The sequence below is a fragment of the Chamaea fasciata genome, unplaced genomic scaffold (assembly GCF_029207755.1).
Source record: "Chamaea fasciata isolate MVZ Bird 193981 ecotype frontalis unplaced genomic scaffold, bChaFas1.0.hap1 SCAF_12, whole genome shotgun sequence".
Taxonomy (NCBI): Eukaryota; Metazoa; Chordata; class Aves; order Passeriformes; family Sylviidae; genus Chamaea; species Chamaea fasciata.
Genome location: NW_027094097.1, coordinates 14,789,790 through 14,815,644, shown reverse-complemented (window position 1 = coordinate 14,815,644; position 25,855 = coordinate 14,789,790). Strand labels below are relative to the sequence as shown.

The 25,855-nt window shown below is 56.1% G+C and overlaps 1 protein-coding gene across 1 annotated transcript in view; it reads right to left on the bottom strand.

The window, feature by feature from the left end:
* The window catches only part of JPH3 (junctophilin 3), a 56,761-nt gene that overhangs the window by 12,534 nt on the left and 18,372 nt on the right, over positions 1-25,855 (bottom strand). The window contains exon 3 of the mRNA XM_066194740.1: positions 4,363-4,487. Coding sequence (XP_066050837.1) covers positions 4,363-4,487 — 125 coding nt within the window. The remainder of the gene's footprint in view (positions 1-4,362; positions 4,488-25,855) is intronic.

Below are 25,855 nucleotides of genomic sequence, written 5' to 3'. Positions count from 1 at the left end.
CTGATGAAACACCGAACGATTTCAAGCGAGCTAATAGTGGTTAATTCTCCTTTTCCCCTCTGCAGTCGTTCCCAGCTGAAGCCATGCTAAATTAGGGGAATAATTTGATAAATATATTAAGTGCCTAATGCCCCTGAAATGCATCTAATTGCGATTGCTATGGCAAGACAAGAAACGAGCCTTGAGAAGGGAGAGCTCGATTTTCATGGCACATTTCAAAAAGAAACACTCGGGAGCGCCTGCTCGGGTTTCTCCTCTTCTGCTGAGTGATTTTCTCTCCTGAATCTTTTTTGCGGAGCTGCTGGGATGTGCCCTCACCCTTCACACACAGGGAATGCTGGAATCCCCACTGAAGCACTGGCAGGGAGGGAAGTAGACAAAACTGCTCAGAAATCCACCCAAGCAATTTATGGGAAATGGTCTCCTAATGACTTGAGTTTTTGGGACAATGCTCACGTAGTCCAGTTCATTTTCCCCGTTTGTATGTGGGAGACTGAATCTCCAGGGTTTTATCCTGGGCCCCCGAGCAGTCCTGGTTCGGGTGGGAAATTGCTGAGAAGGAGAAAGGTGGAGCTCACCCCTCTGTTTTCCTGCAGAATATCTGTCTCTGGGATAAAAGACAAAATGTTGGGGGGCTGTTTTCCACTCATGCCTGTCCCAGCCACCTTCCAAGATCCTAAATGGGAAGCTGAGGCACGGAGGGAATAAATGATTTCATGTGAGAAAGGTGGAAAGCCGCCTGTGGGCTCACCCAAGGTTTGGCGTGTCCCTGGTTTTGGGGCTTTATTTCCCCCAGCTCAGGGATTTTGCTGGAGTTCCAAGGATTTGCAAGTTTCCCACCAGCTCCAAAGCCTCCAGAGCTGATCTCCAGCCCCACAACCAGCCCCAGCCTGGCTGCACCCACTGCTGCTGCTCCCAGAGCCCCAGAGAGGGGAAAATCCCAGCGCGGCCGCTCCCCCACAGCCACACCAGGGGAGATATTATTGAAGCCCCTCATCCCAAATCCTCCCCAGCCACCTTTCCCTGGGTTTATTCCCTCAGGGCTGGGGCTCTGGGAGGAGCAGGACTGGAGGAGCCGAGGGGATGCTGAGGCCCAGCTGCCCCCAGCCCCGCAGGGATGGAGGCGTCTCCTTGCGCAGGAACTCCGCGGAGGCGCCGGGGGCCGGCTCTCGGCACCCGAGGATGTGCAACAATTATCCCCAGCAGCTAAAATTAGCCCCGGGAGCACGTGGTGTTCCTGGAAGAACGGCTGGGAGAGCGCGAAGGAGGATGCGGAGCACCAAATCTGGATTTTCCAGCAGCATGGAGGCAGCCCCAGCCCGGCCTCCCGGGCTTCAAAGGCCAACCTGTGCCGCCCTGAGGAGCCACTTTTGGGATTTGGGAGCGGAGCCAAGCTCCGGCCTGTGGCTCTGCTGTGCTGCTGTCACCGCGGGGGGGCGGGGGGGGACACTCAGCTCTCCAGCACCACCCAACCCATGGGCTGATCCTGCTGTGACCAGGAATTGGGATGAGCAACCACCACGGGCACCTGGAGACCCCCGTGGCGATGCAGGATAGGAATCTGGGATGTTCTTGTTTTCCCTGGTAAAAATTCTTTACCTTCCAGGAGCTGCAGCTGCCCAGGGATGCCCAGGGCTGGTGCCGAGGTGGGCACGGACCCCCCCGTGGAGTCCCACAGCACCCACAAAGCCCACCCAGCACCCCCGGCACTCGCTGTGCCGGGTGGGTGGTACCCACACCCACCACCCTGCCAGGAACACATCCAGCACCCAGGATCCCCGGGAAAGGGAGCACAGCCAGCACCCAGGGGGTGGGTGGCACTCAGCGCCCACCGCAGCACCCGTGGGTGGCACTGGGGACCTGCAGCACCCGGGATCCTGGATGAGGAGGGCACATCCAGCACCCAGGATCCTGTGAAAGAGAGGCACATCCAGCACCCACAATTCTGAAACGGATCACACCCAGGATCCTGTATAAGGGGGACACCCAGCACCCAGGATCCTGTATAAGGGGGACACCCAGCACCCAGGATCCTGTATAAGGGCGGGACACCCAGCACCCAGGATCCTGTGTAAGGGGGGACACCCAGCACCCAGGATCCTGTGTAAGGGGGACACCCAGCACCCAGGATCCTGTATAAGGGGGACACCCAGCACCCAGGATCCTGTTTTAGGGGGACACCCAGCACCCAGGATCCTGTGTAAGGGGGACACCCAGCACCCAGGATCCTGTATAAGGGGGACACCCAGCACCCAGGATCCTGTGCCAGGTGGGCACGCAGAGCCCCTGCAATGCCGGGGGCTGTGGGGGCAGCTCCCCCATCCCCATCCAGCCTCACCCCAGGGCTGTTCCCGGGGCTGTTCCCGGGGCTGTTCCCGGCCTGACCCGCGGGGTCCAGGTGTGACACAGCCTCTCACACCCGTTCTCTGCCCGGGAGGCTCCGGGCACATCTGGGATGCAGTGTTTGATTTTTAATGTGCTCTAAGTGGAGCCGCCCTCCCCTCCCTTCCCCTCTCGCGGCTGGCACGGAGCTCTGAGCACACAAACCCCGGCACGAGGGAAAGCGCCACGGCCCCGGCCGGGAGGTGGTAAAAAATGTATCGCCTAAAAATATCTTTCCAAGAGGTGATTTAAACCAGCGAAGTCTCCTGGCGGGAGGAAATGGAGAGGAGGAACATCTCAGGGCTGGAGAAGCCCCTGGGAGAACACAGCCCTGCGAGAGAGCTCAGATCTGCTGTGCCTAAACCGGGCCTGGGCAGGAGGAGGGAGGGGATGGGATGGGATCCATGGGATGGGATGGGATGGGATGGGATTGATGGGATGGGATGGGATGGGATGGGATGGGATGGGATGGGATGGGATGGGATGGGATGGGATGGGAATGGGATGGGATGGGATGGGATGGGATGGGATGGGATGGGATGGGATGGGATGGGATGGGATGGGATGGGATGGGATGGGATGGGATGGGAGGGAATGAGAGGGGTTTGGAACAAGGCTGAGCCTCCTCCAGCAGGCGGGAGATGCCGGGGGGATGCAGGGGGTGCTCGGCCATCCCGGAATGCTCCTGGCTGGGGCCGTGCCCTGCTCAGGCTGCAGCAGCCCCAAAGCCCGTGGTGCTGAGCCACGGGATGCCCTCGGCTGCCCCATCTCGGCGAGGTGAGCACCGGGCCGGGCTGCTGCAGCGGCAGAGCCCACGGCCCCTTGTCCCCGAGCTCGGGAGCAGCCCTGAGTCACCGGCAGCAGCCCCTGGAGCAATTACAGCCGCTGAGTAATCCTCGCTTAGAGCCGGGAGAAAGAATAATGACAGCCCTGAGGGGGCCTCGGTGCTGGGAAACTTCTCAGTAAACCCAGCCGCACATTAATTATGATGTTAATTATTGCTGGGGGGGGCTTGGAGCTTCCCGCTCCCACTCGGCTGCAGACCCCGGCCCGAGCCTGGCTTGGCTTCGGCTCCGTCCTCCCCGAGGACAAAACAACAAAAAACCGTGAAAATGAGGGGAGGGGAGGGGAGGGGAGGGGAGGGGAGGGGAGGGGAGGGGAGGGGAGGGGAGGGGAGGGGAGGGAAAGGAAGGGAAAGGAAGGGAAAGGAAGGGAAAGGAAGGGAAAGGAAGGGAAAGGAAGGGAAAGGAAGGGAAAGGAAGGGAAAGGAAGGGAAAGGAAGGGAAAGGAAGGGAAAGGAAGGGAAAGGAAAGGAAAGGAAAGGAAAGGAAAGGAAAGGAAAGGAAAGGAAAGGAAAGGAAAGGAAAGGAAAGGAAAGGAAAGGAAAGGAAAGGAAAGGAAAGGAAAGGAAAGGAAAGGAAAGGAAAGGAAAGGAAAGGAAAGGAAAGGAAAGGAAAGGAAAGGAAAGGAAAGGAAAGGAAAGGAAAGGAAAGGTTTGCCACCAGGCCAAGCCCAAATGTGGATTTTCCCAGTGACTGATTTGCATGGCTGAGGGAAGGGTCAGGTCCCGCTGGGTCCAAAGTTTCCAAAGAAAACAGAACCTGCACAAACCACGGGTGTAAAGTCAGTGCTGACCTCTGGGATCATCTGTGTTTGCACCCAGAGCCCTTGCCGGGCTCCTTCAGTTCAACCATCAAGGGCTACCAACAAAAAAATTGGGGGAAAAGAAGAAATACCAGGAAAAAATCACGGAACGAGGTGGAATTGTTGGATATTGACAGCCCTGCCCTAAATCTCCCCAAACCTGATATTCCCTGGAGCTTTCCCACTCCGAGTGGGATGGGGAGCTGCGGGCACAGGCTGAGCCTCCAGCCAGGGGAGTTGCGGGGGGATTTTGGGGATTTCTGGGGGGATTTGGGGGATTTTTGCGGGGGGTTTTGGGGTGTGTGCAGGGCTCTGAGGGGCGGGTGCGGGACTGACCGTTCTCCCTGTGCTGGAAGGAAGGCGAGAACTCTTTGGCAGTGATCCTGGCGATCCTCGCTTCCTCCTGAGCTTTCTGCGCCGCCGTCACGGCCGCCTCCGCCTTGGCCCTGGAGTGAGAGGTCCTGCAAGGCAACAGCACACAGCGGGACCCCGTTAGGCAGCTCCTGCCGCCGAGGAAAACCCCAAATTCCCTCCCCACCGATCCCTCCTGAAGCCTTTTTTTTTGGGCCGGGAGGGAGGAGCTGCCGGCAGAGCTTGGGGCTGGCTGGGGAATGGGGGATTTTCCGACACCTCCCCGAGCTGCTCCTCAGCCTGGGGATGGCCCAGGGAATTGGGAAGCAGGATTTGTTCCCTCCATCCCATTTCCCACCCCATCCCAGCAGCCTCTCCGTGCGTCTCCCACCAGCCTCCAGGGTTGAATTTAAAAGCTGGTTTGGTTGTTTTTTTGGTGGGTTTTTTTTTTTTGGTTGTCGTTGTTTTTGTTTTTTTTTAACCAAACCCATTTGCTTTGGGGGTGAAAAAAGAAAAAAAACACAAACCCAAAAAACCAAAAAACCAAAAAAGGAGAACATTTCCACGCCCACCCCCACGTTTTGCGTAAAATGCTGGATGTAAATAAATACCGGGAGCAGAGGGGGAAGCGGGGGGGTCGGCTCTGCAGCCGCCTCCTCCATCCCTTCACACATTTTGATCAGGGCCCTTTTTCCCCCTCTGGATCAACAACTGTCCCCTGGAGCCGCCGATGCTTCCCCCAGAAAAGGCTTTTTTTTGGATGGCATTTCATGCCATCACTCAGGATTTACAGCTTCTCTCCGAGCACCCTCCGGAGGTTGCTTTGCCCCTTTTCCCTTTTTTCCCCCCTTATATCCCAGCTATCCAGGCACTTTTCAAAAATTCCTGCTCCCACCCCGGTGCAGGCAGGGTTATAAATAACTCCACTGATTTCTTTTCCCTCCAAAATCAGGCCCTCCATCTCCTTTAATCATTTTTTCTTTTTTTTTTGCTGCCTCTCTCTGAATTCCCTCTAATTTCTCGACATCTGCGTGGAGAGGGAGTGCCATCTCTGACAAGCTCCTAAAAATGGAAAACAGGGCCAGGGATGTGCCGGCTTTGCTTGGAGGCGTCTCTGGGGCTGGGGAGCAGGGTGTGAGTGTGGCTGTGCTGGCACCTGTGCTCCCCTCCTGACACTCCTCAAGTCTCTCTGCTCTAATAAATGCTTTATTCCCCGCTCTGGAGTAGCTCTGGGAGCAAATCCGAGCTGTTTTCCAGAGTTTTTGGAGGTGGTGGAGGGGCTGTGCAGGTCCTGAGGGTTCTCTGTGATTGATCTTTATAAAAGATATTATTAATTAATTAACATATATTATTATATCGGCAGTATTATAAGTATTATAAAGAATACTTTATTTCTATACAACAATATATATTTATAAAATAAATAATAATTTAAGATAGATTATTATATAGAAAGTGTAATGAGTATTATAAAGTATATTAGCATAATAAAGAATATTATATTAAATATATATAAGGAATATTAATTAATTAATTAATTAGTATCATTATCTATAATTACATATAAATTCTTATAAGTATTAAAAAGATTATTATATTTTATTTATAAAAATATTTATTAATTATGTTAATAACAAATAATTATATGAAATATTTTAAGTATTATAAAGATTATTATATTTTGTTTATATAAATAATATTAATTAATTACTTTTAAATGATAAATTATATAAAGTATTATAGGTATTATAACGTATTTTTAATCCTTATAAATTTATTCCTCACTGCCTCACTGCAGCACTTCCCCGGGTCCCTGCTGGCCCCAGCCCAGGATTAACGAGGTCTGTGAGCTCCTGACCCGGGCACAGCGGCCAGGATCACATTCCTCTGATCCCGGCCCAGGATCACATTCCTCTGATCCCAGCAGCTGGAATCACACTGCTCCCAGCCCAGGATGACCCTGTGCTCCCAGCCCAGGATCACTCTGTGCTCCCAGCCCGGGATCACTCTGTGCTCCCAGCCCAGGATCACTCTGTGCTGCCGGCCCAGGATCACTCTGTGCTCCCAGCCCAGGATCACTCTGTGCTCCCAGCCCAGGATCACTCTGTGCTCCCAGCCCAGGATGACACTGCTCCCAGCCCAGGATCACTCTGTGCTCCCAGCCCAGGATCACTCTGTGCTCCCGGCCCAGGATCACTCTGTGCTCCCAGCCCAGGATCACACTCTGCTCCCAACCCAGGATCACTCTGTGCTCCCAGCCCAGGATCACTCTGTGCTCCCTGCCCAGGATCACTCTGTGCTCCCAGCCCAGGATCACTCTGCTCCCAGCCCAGGATCACACTCTGCTCCCAACCCAGGATCACTCTGTGCTCCCTGCCCAGGATCACTCTGTGCTCCCTGCCCAGGATCACTCTGTGCTCCCAGCCCAGGATCACTCTGTGCTCCCAGCCCAGGATCACTCTGTGCTCCCAGCCCAGGATCACTCTGCTCCCAGCCCAGGATCACTCTGTGCTCCCTGCCCAGGATCACTCTGCTCCCAGCCCAGGATCACTCTGTGCTCCCTGCCCAGGATCACTCTGCTCCCAGCCCAGGATCACTCTGTGCTCCCAACCCAGGATCACTCTGTGCTCCCTGCCCAGGATCACTCTGTGCTCCCTGCCCAGGATCACTCTGTGCTCCCAGCCCAGGATCACTCTGCTCCCAGCCCAGGATGACACTGCTCCCAGCCCAGGATCACTCTGTGCTCCCAGCCCAGGATCACTCTGTGCTCCCAGCTCAGGATCACTCTGTGCTCCCGGCCCAGGATCACTCTGTGCTCCCAGCCCAGGATCACTCTGTGCTCCCAGCCCAGGATCACTCTGTGCTCCCTGCCCAGGATCACTCTGTGCTCCCAGCCCAGGATCACACTCTGCTCCCAGCCCAGGATGACACTGCTCCCAGCCCAGGATCACTCTGTGCTCCCAGCTCAGGATCACTCTGTGCTCCCGGCCCAGGATCACTCTGTGCTCCCAGCCCAGGATCACTCTGTGCTCCCGGCCCAGGATCACTCTGTGCTCCCAGCCCAGGATCACACTCTGCTCCCAGCCCAGGATCACACTCTGCTCCCAACCCAGGATCACTCTGTGCTCCCTGCCCAGGATCACTCTGTGCTCCCTGCCCAGGATCACTCTGTGCTCCCAGCCCAGGATCACTCTGTGCTCCCAGCCCAGGATCACTCTGTGCTCCCAGCCCAGGATCACTCTGCTCCCAGCCCAGGATCACTCTGTGCTCCCTGCCCAGGATCACTCTGCTCCCAGCCCAGGATCACTCTGTGCTCCCTGCCCAGGATCACTCTGCTCCCAGCCCAGGATCACTCTGTGCTCCCAACCCAGGATCACTCTGTGCTCCCTGCCCAGGATCACTCTGTGCTCCCTGCCCAGGATCACTCTGTGCTCCCAACCCAGGATCACTCTGTGCTCCCTGCCCAGGATCACTCTGTGCTCCCTGCCCAGGATCACTCTGTGCTCCCAGCCCAGGATCACTCTGTGCTCCCAGCCCAGGATCACTCTGTGCTCCCAGCCCAGGATCACTCTGCTCCCAGCCCAGGATCACTCTGTGCTCCCTGCCCAGGATCACTCTGCTCCCAGCCCAGGATCACTCTGTGCTCCCTGCCCAGGATCACTCTGCTCCCAGCCCAGGATCACTCTGTGCTCCCAACCCAGGATCACTCTGTGCTCCCTGCCCAGGATCACTCTGTGCTCCCTGCCCAGGATCACTCTGTGCTCCCAACCCAGGATCACTCTGTGCTCCCTGCCCAGGATCACTCTGTGCTCCCTGCCCAGGATCACTCTGTGCTCCCAGCCCAGGATCACTCTGCTCCCAGCCCAGGATGACACTGCTCCCTGCCCAGGATCACTCTGTGCTCCCAGCCCAGGATCACTCTGCTCCCAGCCCAGGATCACACTCTGCTCCCAACCCAGGATCACTCTGTGCTCCCTGCCCAGGATCACTCTGTGCTCCCTGCCCAGGATCACTCTGTGCTCCCAGCCCAGGATCACTCTGTGCTCCCAGCCCAGGATCACTCTGTGCTCCCAGCCCAGGATCACTCTGCTCCCAGCCCAGGATCACTCTGTGCTCCCTGCCCAGGATCACTCTGCTCCCAGCCCAGGATCACTCTGTGCTCCCAGCTCAGGATCACTCTGTGCTCCCGGCCCAGGATCACTCTGTGCTCCCAGCCCAGGATCACTCTGTGCTCCCAGCCCAGGATCACTCTGTGCTCCCTGCCCAGGATCACTCTGTGCTCCCAGCCCAGGATCACTCTGTGCTCCCGGCCCAGGATCACTCTGTGCTCCCAGCCCAGGATCACACTCTGCTCCCAGCCCAGGATCACACTCTGCTCCCAACCCAGGATCACTCTGTGCTCCCTGCCCAGGATCACTCTGTGCTCCCTGCCCAGGATCACTCTGTGCTCCCAGCCCAGGATCACTCTGTGCTCCCAGCCCAGGATCACTCTGTGCTCCCAGCCCAGGATCACTCTGTGCTCCCAGCCCAGGATCACTCTGTGCTCCCTGCCCAGGATCACTCTGTGCTCCCAACCCAGGATCACTCTGTGCTCCCGGCCCAGGATCACTCTGTGCTCCCAGCCCAGGATCACACTCTGCTCCCAGCCCAGGATCACACTCTGCTCCCAACCCAGGATCACTCTGTGCTCCCTGCCCAGGATCACTCTGTGCTCCCTGCCCAGGATCACTCTGTGCTCCCAGCCCAGGATCACTCTGTGCTCCCAGCCCAGGATCACTCTGTGCTCCCAGCCCAGGATCACTCTGCTCCCAGCCCAGGATCACTCTGTGCTCCCTGCCCAGGATCACTCTGCTCCCAGCCCAGGATCACTCTGTGCTCCCTGCCCAGGATCACTCTGCTCCCAGCCCAGGATCACTCTGTGCTCCCAACCCAGGATCACTCTGTGCTCCCTGCCCAGGATCACTCTGTGCTCCCTGCCCAGGATCACTCTGTGCTCCCAACCCAGGATCACTCTGTGCTCCCTGCCCAGGATCACTCTGTGCTCCCTGCCCAGGATCACTCTGTGCTCCCAGCCCAGGATCACTCTGCTCCCAGCCCAGGATGACACTGCTCCCTGCCCAGGATCACTCTGTGCTCCCAGCCCAGGATCACTCTGCTCCCAGCCCAGGATCACACTCTGCTCCCAACCCAGGATCACTCTGTGCTCCCTGCCCAGGATCACTCTGTGCTCCCTGCCCAGGATCACTCTGTGCTCCCAGCCCAGGATCACTCTGTGCTCCCAGCCCAGGATCACTCTGTGCTCCCAGCCCAGGATCACTCTGCTCCCAGCCCAGGATCACTCTGTGCTCCCTGCCCAGGATCACTCTGCTCCCAGCCCAGGATCACTCTGTGCTCCCAGCTCAGGATCACTCTGTGCTCCCGGCCCAGGATCACTCTGTGCTCCCAGCCCAGGATCACTCTGTGCTCCCAGCCCAGGATCACTCTGTGCTCCCTGCCCAGGATCACTCTGTGCTCCCAGCCCAGGATCACTCTGCTCCCAGCCCAGGATGACACTGCTCCCAGCCCAGGATCACTCTGTGCTCCCAGCCCAGGATCACTCTGTGCTCCCAGCTCAGGATCACTCTGTGCTCCCGGCCCAGGATCACTCTGTGCTCCCAGCCCAGGATCACTCTGTGCTCCCGGCCCAGGATCACTCTGTGCTCCCAGCCCAGGATCACACTCTGCTCCCAACCCAGGATCACTCTGTGCTCCCAGCCCAGGATCACTCTGTGCTCCCAGCCCAGGATCACTCTGCTCCCAGCCCAGGATCACTCTGTGCTCCCAACCCAGGATCACTCTGTGCTCCCAGCCCAGGATCACTCTGTGCTCCCTGCCCAGGATCACTCTGTGCTCCCAGCCCAGGATCACTCTGCTCCCAGCCCAGGATCACACTCTGCTCCCAACCCAGGATCACTCTGTGCTCCCTGCCCAGGATCACTCTGTGCTCCCTGCCCAGGATCACTCTGTGCTCCCAGCCCAGGATCACTCTGTGCTCCCAGCCCAGGATCACTCTGTGCTCCCTGCCCAGGATCACTCTGTGCTCCCAACCCAGGATCACTCTGTGCTCCCTGCCCAGGATCACTCTGTGCTCCCAGCCCAGGATCACTCTGTGCTCCCTGCCCAGGATCACTCTGTGCTCCCAGCCCAGGATCACTCTGTGCTCCCAGCTCAGGATCACTCTGTGCTCCCTGCCCAGGATCACTCTGTGCTCCCAGCCCAGGATCACTCTGCTCCCAGCCCAGGATCACTCTGTGCTCCCAGCCCAGGATCACTCTGTGCTCCCGGCCCAGGATCACTCTGTGCTCCCAGCCCAGGATCACTCTGTGCTCCCAGCCCAGGATCACTCTGCTCCCAGCCCAGGATGACACTGCTCCCAGCCCAGGATCACTCTGAGCTCCCAGCCCAGAATCACTCTGTGCTCCCAGCCCAGGATCACACTCTGCTCCCAACCCAGGATCACTCTGTGCTCCCAGCCCAGGATCACTCTGTGCTCCCAGCCCAGGATCACTCTGTGCTCCCAGCCCAGGATCACTCTGTGCTGCCGGCCCAGGATCACTCTGTGCTCCCAGCCCAGGATCACTCTGTGCTCCCAGCTCAGGATCACTCTGTGCTCCCGGCCCAGGATCACTCTGTGCTCCCAGCCCAGGATCACTCTGTGCTCCCAGCCCAGGATCACTCTGTGCTCCCAGCCCAGGATCACTCTGTGCTCCCAGCCCAGGATCACTCTGTGCTCCCAGCTCAGGATCACTCTGTGCTCCCGGCCCAGGATCACTCTGTGCTCCCAGCCCAGGATCACTCTGTGCTCCCAGCCCAGGATCACTCTGTGCTCCCGGCCCAGGATCACTCTGTGCTCCCAGCCCAGGATCACTCTGTGCTCCCAGCCCAGGATCACTCTGCTCCCAGCCCAGGATCACTCTGTGCTCCCAGCCCAGGATCACTCTGTGCTCCCAGCCCAGGATCACTCTGCTCCCAGCCCAGGATCACTCTGTGCTCCCTGCCCAGGATCACTCTGTGCTCCCAGCCCAGGATCACTCTGTGCTCCCAGCCCAGGATCACTCTGTGCTCCCAGCCCAGGATCACTCTGTGCTCCCTGCCCAGGATCACTCTGTGCTCCCAGCCCAGGATCACTCTGCTCCCAGCCCAGGATCACTCTGTGCTCCCAGCCCAGGATCACTCTGTGCTTCCAGCCAGGATCACTCTGTGCTCCCGGCCCAGGATCACTCTGTGCTCCCAGCCCAGGATCACTCTGCTCCCAGCCCAGGATCACACTCTGCTCCCAGCCCAGGATCACTCTGTGCTCCCAGCCCAGGATCACTCTCTGTTCCTAGCTCAGGATCACACGCTGTTCCCAGAACCCGGGATCACCCTCTGCTCCACGCACTTCTCCCTGGAGGGGTGGCTGGAGGAGCTCATCCCTCTCTGCCTGCCAGGGAAGGAGGCTGACCAGCAGCCTGGGCCATCCCTGGGGACTGGGGCACACGGGGGAGGTGACAGAGGGGGAGGTGACACCGGAGGAGCCCACACGGAGCCAGCACCCCGAGTTCTGGGATGGCCCCAACTCTGCTCCTCTCTGCAGCACGCAGCACCCCCTTGGTGGAATCACGAGGTCCTTGAGGGCAGAAAAGAGCTCCAGGATCACCAAATCCAAGCTGTGAGTTATCCCCACCTTGTCCCCAGCCTGGAGCACTGAGTGCCACCTCCAGGAATTCCTGGGGCACCTCCAGGCACGGGCACTCCAAACCTCCCTGGGCAGTTCCAATACCTGAGCACCCTTGCCAGGAAGAAATTCCTCCTGATATCCAACCTAAATGGAATTAAATCCCCATCCCTGGATGCATTTCCACCCCTGGAAAACTCACTCCCGAGACTTCTGGATCTGCTCATCCCCACGGACTCCCAGGATTGTCCCAGGAAGAGCAGGGAATTAAAAAACCCGAAAACTCTGAGGCTTTGGCTCAGAAAAATCCATCACATCAGTGAAGCCACCTCTGTTCCAAAATACACTCGGGGGGTGATGGAAGGCACTGGATTCCCTGGAGCAGCTGGGACACGCTGGATTCCCCCGGAGCTCACGGAATGGCGCCGATTAATTGTTTGTAAAGCTCCCCGGGAGGAGTGAAAAGCAGAATTATGGAGATCCATACGTTGCGTAATAAAATCCATAAGTATTCCCAAATAAATGCCAGTAATCCAGTTAGTGCTCTCATGACTTTGTCACATCCTAAATTTACCAGCTGTCTCCTTTCTCCACGCCTGCTGCTCGTGGCGTGCGCTAAATCTTAATTCCCACTTAATTGCCTGGAGTTTATTTCCCCGGGAAAGTGTTTTTTTGTTTTCTGTTTTTTTTTCTCCCTGACACATGGACAGGGCCTGATCTCATCACTCTGCTCCTCTTTCCCTAAGTGCTGCCATCAATTTATTTTTTTTTCCGGGATGGAGACGCCAAGCTGGAAGACCACGGTGAAAATAAGGCTGGGGGGCCTTCCCAAAAACCAGAATTACGGGATGGTTTGGGTCGGAAGGGACCTTAAAGATCATCCTGTTCCTGTGGGCTCATGATGGGATGGAGGGAAGAGTGATGCAAGAGGAGCTGTTTAATTCCTCCCACCTCTGAGCATCCCCAGCCTCCTCCTCCAGCTGGGATGAATCCAGGAACCCGGGATGGTGGAAGGTGTCCCTGCCCGTGGCAGGGATGGCCTTTAAGGTCCTTCCAACCAAACCATTCCACGATTCCAGGATTTTAATGCGCTTCCCTATCCAAGCTGAGCTGGGGGAGGGCGTTTAGGCAAAGACTGGGATTGGGAAGAGCCAGAGGGGGGGAGGCTGGGATGGTTTGTGGCTTTTGAGCCCCTGTTTCGGGTCTCAGGGCAGAGAGCCCCAGCTGGGATATTTTATTTATTAATTTTTTGCCAAGCTGACTCACTCTGCTCAGAGGATGAGCGGGCAAATGGTCAAACTGGCAAGGGGAGCTGGCAGGAGGCAGGGAAAAAAAATCCCAACCAACCGGCTTCCCAGGAATCCTTGCAGATCTCCTGTGATTTGGCCAGAGCTGAGAGGGGAAGGGATAATACCTGGGCCTGCTTCCTAATGCCAAGTTTATCAGCTCCAGCTAATCTATAAGGAGCTGGAATCAACTGATCTGCAAGGAAGAACTTGGCTTTTTAGGAATTCCATCAGCAGCTCCGGGCTGGCTTGGAGTGAGCAAGGAGTGGATCCAAGGGTTCTGCTACAAACCCAGGGCTGGGGGCTGGTTTAGCCAAAAGAAGGGGTGAACTCCCAGCAAAATCCTCGGGGATTCAGGGAGGAAGGAAGCGAAATTCAAACCAGGTGAGGCTTGAGAGATGTTTTGGTTCCAGGAATGCTTTGGCAGGAGAACAAGTGGGACAAAGTGCTTTAAAATTAGGCTGGAAATTAGAGCAAGTTTACAGAAGGTTCCCGAGCTGTAAATGTGACACCTGGAATTGCCTGGCTGGCACCTGGAGCCACGAGAAACCTGGATCACTGGTGAGTCCTTCTCCATCCATTGTCTGAATCCATCCAGGTGAGGGATTTTCTGCCCTTGTTCCCATTTTTCCAGTGTTTTTATAGGGAAAATACATCCCAATAAAAACCAGGCAGCAGACACCGAGCAAACTCACGCAGGTGAGCTCTGTGCTGAGCACAGGGAGAAATCCACATTATTGAGAATTGGGAATTTTAATTTCCAATTATCCCAGTCGGGATTGGGATTACTGGATATTAAAAAGCGTCCTCTGGGTAAGATTTCTGGGAAAGAAAGTCTGTTTCCCGAAATTCTGAGGGAAGCATGAAATTCCTGCTTTACTGCCGGGATCCTGTGCAAGGATGGGGATGCTCAGCACCCCTCCTTCCCACATCCGGAGCTCTCCCCTTATCCCAACCCCAACAGGAGCACCACGAGGCTGCAAAAAGTCCCAAAGCCTTTCCACCCCATAAAAAGAGGATTACCCCATAGTCCCCATTTTCATGGAAAACCTGGAAATTGGCACCTTTACCACTTCACTGGGAGTGGTGAGGATGGAGTTAAGCTGGCAGTGAGCTCATCCCTAACGAACAGCCTCAAGTTTTCCTAAGGGGCCAGGTTGGCTCCATCTGATCCACTTTGTCTCCGGGTCAATACTTCATCAGGCAGCTTTGGGGCTGGGTTGTTGTTTTGTTTTTTTCCTCTTTAAATGCATCTTTATCTTCCTATAGGAGGGAATGTTTTTATCTCCCTCCATTACAGAGCTTCATGTATTTTTCAAACGGCAAAAAATTCAATTAAAACACACCGCCGGCTGCAAGGAAATACTTCAGGAAAAATTCAGAGAGAGCATTTACGGGGCGGTTAAGAGTCGCTCATCCTGGGGTCAGGAAAGCCTTGGGATGCACCTTGTCCTGGGAAGGGATGGCTGGATGAAGGAAGAAAAAGGAGATTTTCAGTGCGGAAAACCCAGGCTGGCCCGAGGCTGGGGAGGGATGGCTGGATGAGGAAAAAAAAGCAGATTTCCAGTCCAGCCTCCGCAGCGGGAATCCCTCGGCGGTGCGGAATCCACGGGAGTTGTTTTCCCGTCCCTCTGGCACGGCGGGCAGCAGGAGCCAGCCCTGGCTGCACCCACCAAGGAGCACAAAGCTGCGGTGATCGGTGATCACCAGCCCTGGAGAGGGAGGTGATGATGATGATGATGACGATGATGGTGCACCGCTCTCCCAAGGATATGGGATGGGGCGGGAGAGGCGATCCCAGCTCCCAGATCCCAAAGCCAGCGTGGGATCGATGGCTGCAACAACCCCGGGAGGCTCTGCCTCGCTCCGGGCAGCCGGGAGGGGAGGCTCGGCTGGCCTTCGCGCTCTCCTAGATGGGACAAATTGGGACTGAATTATTAATAACCACTGCAGACTGTCTGCTTTCCACCTCTGCGGGAGCCTCTCTGATTTAGGGCACAGCTGCAGTGCCCGTCCAGCTTCCCTCTCCCATTCCAGGGGCACGGCATCCCGCATGCCGCCCTCTCCAGAGGCTCGGGATGAGCGGAGCCCGGAGCCAGGCTCTGTCTAGACGCGGCCCCGAGGGAACGGGGAGATGGCGGCAATTAACAACCTGTTTGTTATTTTCCTTTATCCGGCGTTTATTGCCCCGATAAAAGCCGCTCCTAATTCCAGCTTGGCTCTTCCCACAGCTCTCCCGGCTTCGCTGTTATTGCGCCAGGCTGGCCGCGAGTGATTTGTGCAGGCAGCAACACCGCGCTGGTCCTCAGGGGGTGGAATATTAGACACACCAATTAGCTGTCTGTGGATAAATTCCCATTTACCTGCTCGGCGCAGGCTTTTTCCCCTCCCCCCCCAGCCCGCTCCCTCCGTCTGCTTTTCCCCCTCTGTTTCCCCCCTCTCCCCCCCCGGCCCCGCATCGCTGGAATTCTTAATTAAAGGGGAAAAAAAAAAAAAAAGCTGCTTAATGTGACCTCTGACATGACGTAATGCAGCCCCGAACAGTCTGCTCGGGCTCTTTGCAGCCAGACACGGAGCAGGTGCTGTGCATAGCAAAGAGAGAGCCAGACTCGCCAGCTCCAGATGGAGATTTTTGGGATGGATCGCCCCTGCCCGGCCTCTGAGGAGGAGCAGGAAAAGCTCCCAGCAGCGAGAGGGAAGGTTGGGAAAGGGCCGGGATGGCACGGGAAGGACGGAATGGTGATGGCACGCTCCGAAAAAATGCCCCTGGAACTCACATTTCAGTCAATTAAGGAAAAATAAACCCTCAAACTCTTTAATCCTGAGGGGAAAAAAAAAAAAAAAAAAAAGAAATAATAATCCCCTCGATGTGTTTGTTGCTGCCCAAGAAAGCAAATTACAGAGAAGAAGGGAAAATGTTGTGGTCAAAAGGCCAAATCTGAGCTTTCTTGTAGTTTTACAGCGGGAAATGTCACATTAGGGAGAGAAATCATTCCCAAGGCAGCTGGGAGAGCTCATGGACAGCCGGGTCATGGAATGCTCCAGGTCTCCCAAATTCATGGAGAGTTTGGAGCTGGCTGGAGCCAGTTCCTGTTTAGCTCATTGCACCTGTGCCAGAGCCTTCCCTACCTTTATATTTTTGGAGTTACAAATAGGGAGTGAATTCACTGAGGAGTCTTTTGCCTTTTTACACTGAAATTCCATTTTTTAATCTGAGCAAGGGGGGAAATAAAGTATCCCAGGCTGCGTCCTGTGCCTTGCCTTGGAGTGGCCAAAAGGAGTTTTGCTGGAGAACTGAATTCACACCATGGAAAGGCGCAAAGTCTCGGTGACTCGGGGGACAGGGATGGGCCATGTCCCCAAAATTCTGGGAGGAACAGCTCAAACCACTGGGTCATTCCCAGGGGAGAAAGATGAGAGCATCAAATGCCAGGATCGTCTCCAGCTCACCTTATTCCCCCCACCCCAAAAAGGATTTCTTTATTTTATCCCTGGTTTCCCTAAACAAAAAATGCCCAGAAAATCCATCTCCATTGACTTTTAAAGGCTGGGCCAGGTGGAGCTGGTACACCTGGCACCAGGATGCTCCCAGCTTCTCCCTGGCCAAGGAACACACGGAATAAGCAGAGCCAGGCAGATCCCTGCGTCCCCCTCCCAGTGACTTCCCTTCCTTTTAACTTTGTGCCCCGCAGCAAGGACGGAGCTGATGGGCTTTGCAGGGAGATGATGCCCTGGGTGTTATTTACAGCTGGCCAGAAAAATCAACATCTGGAGAGGGAGCCTCATCCCTGGCCATCTGTCACTTGGAACAGAGCTCTGCAGGAGGCAGGTGAGTGAAAACACCGGGATTTGCCTTGGGAAGGGGTGGCTTTGAGGCCGCTGTCCCACCTGAGCTTTGGCCTCCCTCCAGAACAGTCACTTTGCCCTCAAAATGGGCAGGGCTGGGACAGGGAGTCGCTCCCAGGCACAGCCAAGCTCCAAGAAATTCCCTCTCCCAAATCAGACGTGGAGGAAAGAGCAAACTGCAGCTCCAGGGATGGATTTTCCCCTTTTTCTCTAAACAGGGGGAGGCAGGAGACGACTGCAGAGCTGCTCTGAGTGTCGTTACCTTCTGGAAAGGGCTGAAAAATCTGTGGGAAGCCACTCGGAGCAGGATTTGGGAAGAGCTGACTCAGGGAAGGGAAAGGAGTGAGCAGGGGGGATGTTCCTGCTCTCCAGCCATGGTGCTTTGGGGGCTTTCCATGAGTTTTGCTGGATAATTGTCACATTCATCATGGGAAATGCACACAGCGGGAATGGGAAGGGCTCCACCCCCCTCTCCATCCCATCCCAAAGGCACAGCAAATGTTCCTCTAACCCCCGGCAGAAGCAGCACATTCCAAACCTGCCACTTCCAGGCGGGAGGCAAAACGGGTTGGAAGAGATCCCTACCCACCCTTGGAAAAACAAAACCAAACCAATAAATAAAAGATACAAAAATCCAAGGAAAAGCAAACAAATGGACAAGGTGGCAGGATGGATGGGTGGAGGGATGGATGGATGGATGGATGGATGGATGGATGGATGGATGGATGGATGGATGGATGGAGGGATGGATGGATGGATGGATGGAGGGATGGATGGAAGGATGGAGGGATGATGGATGGATGGATGGATGGAGGGATGATGGATGGATGGTGGGATGGATGGATGGATGGATGGATGGATGGATGGATGGAGGGATGGATGGATGGATGGAGCTGTCAGAAAACACCTGGCTCCAGGTGGACATTGGGCACTTCCTCCTGCCCCAGGCTGAGGGACAGAAGGTGGAGGATCCAATAGACCACCAGCATCCCATCCATCCCCAGGATGCTCCCAGATCTTCCCATTCCTCCTGTGGCTGGGCTGATGCCCCCACAGGCTGGAGAAGGAGTGGAAATTTCAAAACCAAAGGTGCCAACTGCAGCACAGTGGGAGAAGCTCAACCAGGCAAAGGGAGCCTCGGGAGCCTCTGCTCTGCCTCCAGGGAATCCCTCAAATCCCTCTGAGGAGCAATCAGCACACCCTGTTCCCTTGGGAATCATTAGTGGCTTTTTAATTATTTTTCTTTTTTGTACAGCCAAGGGAAAAGGGCTCAGAAGGAAAGACTTCGGGGAGTTCAGGCAAAAAACTCCAGGTGAGGGGGGTGCTGACAGAAAAGCAAAGCTGCTGAATTTCAGTTATAATTTGGACGCCTAAAAAGAAGGACTTAACCCAAATTCCAGAGCAAACCACACCGGAACCACAAGGAAAAGTCTTTTTTTTTTCCTTTCCTGACCCTTCACCCCTTTCAGGTTTTGGCCGAAACTCTTTGGCAACTTCTCAAGTTTTGGTCACCTCAAGCAAAACAGACTTCTGGCAACTGAACTTTCCAGGCAATCTTTTTCTTCCCCTGGTGCTGGAGACACAAAAGTCTGAAAGAGGCAGGGAAATGTTGTCCCTCCCTTTCCCCTGGTGCTGCAGAGGGAAGATCCAAGAACTTCCTCTGTTTTAACCCAACAGCAAAACCCACCCTGGCTTCTGAGCAAACGGCACCAAAACCTCGCCCAAAATCGAGCAAATTCTCATTGAACTGAACTTAAAAATCCCAGCCCAGCCTGGCCTTGGGCCGAGGCAAGGAGCTGGAATGGCCTCGGGAGCACCGTCCGATGCTCTCCAGCTGCTGGAGGAGAGAGGGTTGATGTTCAGCCTCACCCTCCTGGACTCCTCCACCACCTCCAGCCCTGTGGGGCAGGGGGAGGTCACTTTCCAGGTGATGTGACAGGGTCTGAGGGATGGAAAGCTGTGTTTTGATCACCAGGATTCTTAGGAAGGGCAAACATCTGTGTTTTGCCCCGTGGAGCTGGGAGGAGGCTGAGGGGACGGTGCTGTGCAGGGCCAGGAGCTGGACTCCACGGTCCTCGTGGGTGCTTTCAGCTCAGGATGTTCTGGAATTCTGGCATTCCTGCTGCCTTCAGCCTCACCAGGACGGACCCGGTGATTATTGGGAAGTTTTTCCCTGCTCTCAGGGACATCGAGTTGGACACAGCCCCGTGTGGGGATCATCTCCATCCCCCACTAGCATGACCAGTCCCACCAGCAACCTCCAGGAACGATGAGAAAATGCAAACCGTGAGTGTTTTGTGCAATTTCTCGTCATTTTAAGCCCTGCCTGAGGCACACATCACTCACTCACCCAGCCCTGGTGGGTTCAGGCGGGAGGGAGAGGAGCTGGAGGTGCCTCCAGGGCTCTGTCACCCCTTTGTGGGGCAAGTGGTGGTTCCAGCCCTGATGACTGTGGGGAGAAAAACAACAAATCCTCCCCGTTGCCACAGCAACGAGCATCTCCTGCCTGCCTCAACCTTCAGAGCCCGCCCAGGACGAGCCACCTCCCTCATCCCAGCTGCCTGCACGGGTTTGGAGCCCCGAAATCAGCTGCACCTCCCAAAAAATCCACTTTTCCTGAGGCTTCTCAAGCCACCCCTGAGCTGCTGGGTCCCTGCTCATCCCATGGGATGTCCTGGCTGGGATGTGCCCCTGGGGACCTGCGGGGTCCCCAAAACCCTGGTGTGCCCCAGGCCAGCAGACAGCTCTGGGTGTGCAGGTCTGAGTTCCCCCCGAGGCCAAACCCGTGAAAATTTCCACTCGAGCAGCCAACGGCACAAGAGGGGAAGGGCCGGGGAGGCCGGCCCTGCCAGGAGAGAATCCGGGCTTTTAATTCTTTCTGCTTCACCTGCGTGCTCCGGGGACGAGAGACGGAGCGGGCAGGGACACAGGCGGGAGCGGGGCGGGGCTGGGCCCCATCCCCGCTCCTCTCGCCGGGCACCTGGAGGGCTCCCGGCCCTGCTCTCCCCTCGGGAAAGGGCTCCATCCTTGGGAAAGGGCTCCATCTCTGCCTCCCATCTCTGCCACTGCCGCCCTGGAGGGTTCATCGCCAGCTCTGAAAGGTTGGGAAGATCCGCCACCTTGCCACAGCTCCCTGAATGCCCCCAAGGGATCTCCTGATGCTGGGTGGGGACCAGCTGCCCTCCAGCTTGGAGCCCGCAGACCTGCGTGTTCTCCGGAAGGGAATGTGATCCCGAGGGACTGCTCGTTGTGGAGCCACCACTTTGTGTCACTGCCCCAGCCTGGGGCCGCGCTGGGAAATCCAACAGCCCCCCCCAAAACCACCCCATGACCCCAGAGGGTGACACACAGGGACGGGATGGGGAGGATTCGGGATGTGGAAGTGAGCTGCAGCAAAGGGAAGCAGCCCACCACGGAAAAGCGGGGGGGTTGGAGGTGGGCTAAAATTGAAAAGTGGGTCCCACTGTGTGCCGGGCTGGGCACCGGACACGGCCACCGTGGGATTTTAGGGTGCTCAGCACCCTGAAGAATTGGGACTTTCTTAGTCACAACTTTAAAGGGATAATCGCTGGGATCCATGGGTTAAATCCCCCCGGGATTTCCAGGGGGGGAATTTGCTTAGCAGGGTCTATGGGCAAATCCTTTAATTTCCTGGATTAGGAAGTCAGGGCAGTTTGTCATTCGTCCTGTGGGGAGGAGATGACAGAAACCTCATTGCTTTACTGGGGCTTTTCAAACCAACTGCAAGAGCCTGGAATACCTCAGCCTGTGCTCCCTGTGCTCCCCCCAGCATCCCAAACTCGGGGGGGAAGGAAAACCAGCAAGGAGAATACCCCATCATTTGGCTGAGATCTGTGTTTTCCTGGGGGATCTGCCGGGGCTCCGCGGGCTGGGATGGTCCCGGGAGGGGTTGGATTAAAATCCAGGAGGATGATCCACGCTGCGATGGGCTGCGGTGCCACGGCAGGGAGGAGGAGGAGGAGGAGAAAGAGGAGCAGGCAGCTTCCCCTTTCCCCCGCGATGCCCTCGCCTCCTGCCCGGCGCTCCGGGGCCGCCCCTTCCCATGGATTCAGCAGTGAATCACCTCCCGTCCTGCCCGCCTCGCTGCCAGCCGGTGCCATCCCTCCCTGGCCCCTCCATCTGCTGTCCCCGCACAGGTGACCGCTGCTGGCACCGCTCCCCCATCCCGGCCCTGCCCCGGGTATTTCCTCCTGCACCCCAAACCTCCTCTCCTCCATCCCAAATCCCCTCTCCTGCATCCCAAATCCCCTCTCCTGCACCCCAAATCTCCTCTCCTGCATCCCAAATCCCCTCTCCTGCACCCTAAAACCCCTCTCTGCACCCCAAATCCCCTCTCCTGCATCCCAAATCCCCTCTCCTGCACCCCAAATCTCCTCTCCTGCACCCCAAATCCCCTCTCCTGCACCCTAAAACCCCTCTCTGCATCCCAAATCCCCTCTCCTACATCCCAAAACCCCTCTCCTGCACCCCAAATCTCCTCTCCTGCATCCCAAACCCCCTCTCCTGCTCCATTCCCTGGCCAAATCATCCCTCCTCCCAGCTGGGCATTGCCGCAGGCCTGTCACGACACAAAGCAGGAGGATTTGGGAGATTTTTCCTGGTGAGGATAAGAAGCAGGACAGAGCCAGCTGGGACCAGGGGGAATCCAAGGGGTTGGGAATCTCTGCTCCACCTGAGCCGTTTCAGCAGAGCCCAGCAAAGTTGGGAATGCTTTTAGGAATGTTTGTCACACACCCGGGCCATGGATCCGGGATGTTTTGGCTCATATTGAGCTCACTGGAGAGGGAAAGGGGTGGGAACGGCCAAGCTGGGATCAGCGGTGGTTGGGTGAGGGATGGGAGGGCAATGAAAACCAAAACCCCACTGAGCTGCTCTGCCAGGAGATCCAAAGGACCCTGCCGAGGTTTCCCCAGCTGGATTACCCGGCAGAGCTTCATTCCTACAAAAGGCATTCCATTGTTCTGCCTGTCCCTGTCTGTGGTGGGGTGGCTGCTGGGGACACACCGAGCCCTGTGCAAGCCCCCAGGCTGCTCCTGACTTTTGACGCGGCCACAAAAGGGCTTAAATTAAGGCTGCAAATCCTGTCTGAGCAGGAGGTGATCAAATGTGCACGGCAGGAGCACGGGAACAGCCACGGTGCCCACATCACACCCGGCAGGAGCCGTGGGGAGGGAGGGAGGGAGGGATCGAACACTCTGGGACAGATGAGCCTGGAGTGGCCTGCACTGGAGGTGGGAATGTGCCTGATGTGTCCTTGCCATCCCAGCTGACAGGGACACACACCAGCAGCAGGAATAACAGCTGATCCTAATCTTATCCCCTGACCCCTGTCAGCACGGGCAGGAGCAGGGAGGGAGGTGGCAGGGAAGTAGCAGGGAAGGAAGGAAGGAATGCTCAGTTCCATCAGCAGCAGAGCCTGCGGGAGGCCGCCAGCCCAGGCCTTGCTCCTCTTGGACTGCACAGGGAAGGTTTGGGGGAACAAGGAAAAGGTGCTGTGAGAAAATCATGTCCTAGCCCAGCTGCTCTCAGCCTTGGAGTCACATCCATCCATCCATCCCTCCATCCATCCATCCATCCATCCATCCATCCATCCATCCATCCCTCCATCCATCCCTCCATCCATCCCTCCATCCATCCCCTCTGTGTTTCCCTCGCTGACTCTTTGTATCCCTCAAGGAAAGGATGGAGAGAGGGAAGGGATGGAGGGAGCACGTTCACCCCACACAAGACCTGCCGGGTTCCAGGTGACGCCCTCAGTGACCCCATCGGTGCTCAGAGGGACATCAGAGTTACCAGAGGGACAACTGGCCTTGGATCCACCTTGTTCTGAACATCACCCCAAGGCATGGACAACCCAAGGCTGCCCTGAGCTCCACTTTGCACTAACCTGCAGATCCCCACCACGAGTTCCTTTCCTCCAGCAGCACCCCTACCACAACAAAAACTCTTCTCCCACCACTCCTGGGCTGAGGTGACTCCTGCAGCTCCAGCTGGCTGCCAGGGCCTCAGCAGGGAGCAGCAGCGCTTCTCCAAGGGGCCAGAGGCAGAGGAATCCTGCCTGGACTCCAAGCTGCCCAGAGAGGGGCTGGTGGGATCCCCTGCCCCACCTGGGCATCAGCTCAGCCCCATCCCTGCAGCCAGTCCAGCTCTGCCCCGTCCTGGCGTTGTTTGTCCCTGCTGTCCTGACACAAGGAAGGGACGCAAAACCATTTTGGGGTTCTTAACCCCCACCCCTCCTCCTCCTTCTCCTTTTCCATGGGCAGCAGGAGCCCCTCGGGCAGCACAAGGCGGGATTAGGGTCAGCAGCCAACCCCGCCAGGAACCCAAAACGCAGCAGCAACCCGAAATCAAAGGCAGCCCCGACAATGGCAGAGCGGCAGGCTCAGGCCTGGCGGAGCATTAAGCAGCAGCAGCATTACCGGGGAGCGCCGGTGGGGACATTACCGGGGCCGGGGAGCGCCGGTGGGGACATTACCGGGGCCGGGGAGCGCCGGTGGGGACATTACCGGGGCCGGGGACTGCCGGTGGGGACATTACCGCCACTCGCAGAGCACGGCTGCAGCAGTTTTGCTTTTCTGTTTTTTTTTTTTTTTTTTTCTTTCTTCCTTTTTTTTTTTTTTTTTTCTTTTTTCTCAGGAAAATACCTCTTTGGCTCTAAGAACCTCCTGCACTTTGCTGCTCAGCTCTCGGGGGCTTTTCCTGCCTGCCCGACGTCAGCTGGGGCCGATGATTCTCCCTGGCTGCAGCATCCAGAGGGAGCATCCAAACACTCCCCTTCTCCCCTCCTCACTGCCAGCTTGTCTTTATTTGCTTTTTTTCCCCTATTTTCCTGCAGTTTCCCTTTCTGAAGTGGAATGACACCGTGCTAATTTGCTGCCCAGCTCCCCCTGAGACTGTGGAGCTTTAATTATATTTTTCTCCTGGTTGGTGCAAGGCTCGGCTATAATTATGCCAGGAAGAGCATTACTTAGGACTGACCTGGGAGCAGCATTCCCTCTGGGAGCCTGGCTGCTCCCAGGAATTCTTATTTAAGGTGCTGGGCAGCAGATCCCCCGTGCAGCTTGTGCCGGAGAGAAGTGTTTGCCGCGTGCCACCCATCCCTGGGACTCATCCCTGGCACCAGTGATGGTCCCTCCTCCCACAACCAGCCCGGCCACTAGTTACAAACCCTTGAACTGTGGAAGCAGGAGGAAACCCTGGAGACATGCAGGGTCTGTCTGCTTTGCTTTAGAACCACCATCACCCATCCTGGAGGGCTGGAGCCAGCCCTGATCTGCCCCGACATTCCCTGGGCGTCCAATCCTCCCCAGCACGTGGCTGTGCCAAAACCCAGGGGCTGGGATGAGTCCCCGGCCCACCTTTGTTGCCTGGATGTTTTATTTTAGTGGATGATGACGCACTAATTTGCCCGAGGTATCAATTAGCACTAATGAGGTGGGACTTGGGGTGTCCAGTGCATCCTTCCTCCTTCCAGGGTGGCAGCAGAAACAGTTCTGACTCTTGGCTGATCTGAGAGGGAATGGAGATCTCCCAGAGCACTCCCAGAACACCCTGAACATTCCTTTTAAACAGGCCAGAGAAGACCTCCCTCCTTGTCTCCCTCTGAAAACTGGCCATGGAATCATGGAAAGATTTGGGTTGGAAGGGGACCTGAGAGTTCATCCAGCTCTGTGAGCAGGGACACCTTCCCTGCCCCAGGGTGCTCCAAACTTTCTCCTGACCTTGAACACTTCCAGGGATGGACCAGCTGGAACTCCAACAGGAGTTCCTCAGCCCTCATTCACATCCTTTTTTCCCCCTTCACTTCACCTGAACAATTCCACCGAATCAGAGGGAATTATACACTCTCCCACTTCAATTACAGCAAAGAGAAATTAGGAGAATCTCCTCTCGACCCTAAAAGAAATCCCTTAAACGCGCAGATATCACTGTGCTCTACTCAGACTCCGGGAACTTTAGGGAAGCAATTTCCTCGTCTCCAGCACACAGTGTTTTTAGCCTACTTTCCTCGGGAAATGGGGCTCACTCCTGTGATTGTGCTGTTTATATATCTATATGCCATCACTCCCACACTAATAACTTTTGAACGTGTTGGCCAATTCCAACCAAATCTGACAGAGCGGCAGAGTTTTCAAAAATACTGAATTCTTACAAATTTAATGAAAGCCGTGGGTGGGCACATATTTTATTTTATTTTTTTTATTTTTTTTTCCCCCACCAAGGGAAAGGCGGCAGAGTGAACTCGGTATGATCAGACAGAGAAGAATATACATGCACACACATGCACAGCCGCGCCAGGTGCTGGGGAAATCAGAGTTTATGTTGGCATTAGAGGGGGGAAATTCCACCCCTGAGCCCCAAAACCTCGGGAATGAGCCCCAGGATTCTCCCCCAGTTGTGTTTTGTGGCATTTGGGATGATGCAGTTCGGTGTGGGCACTGCAAGGGGAGGGCTCCTTCATTAGGAAGCTTTAAAATTAATCGGACTAAGATTAATAAGAGAGCTTTTCTAGCTGGATCTCAGCATGTAAAACCTCGCTGTGCTCTGGTTCTGCAGGCTCAGGGACTCTGCCAAAACCCTCGCGAGGGGGGAGAGCTCGAGCTGAGGGATTGGAGGTTTCAGACAAAGC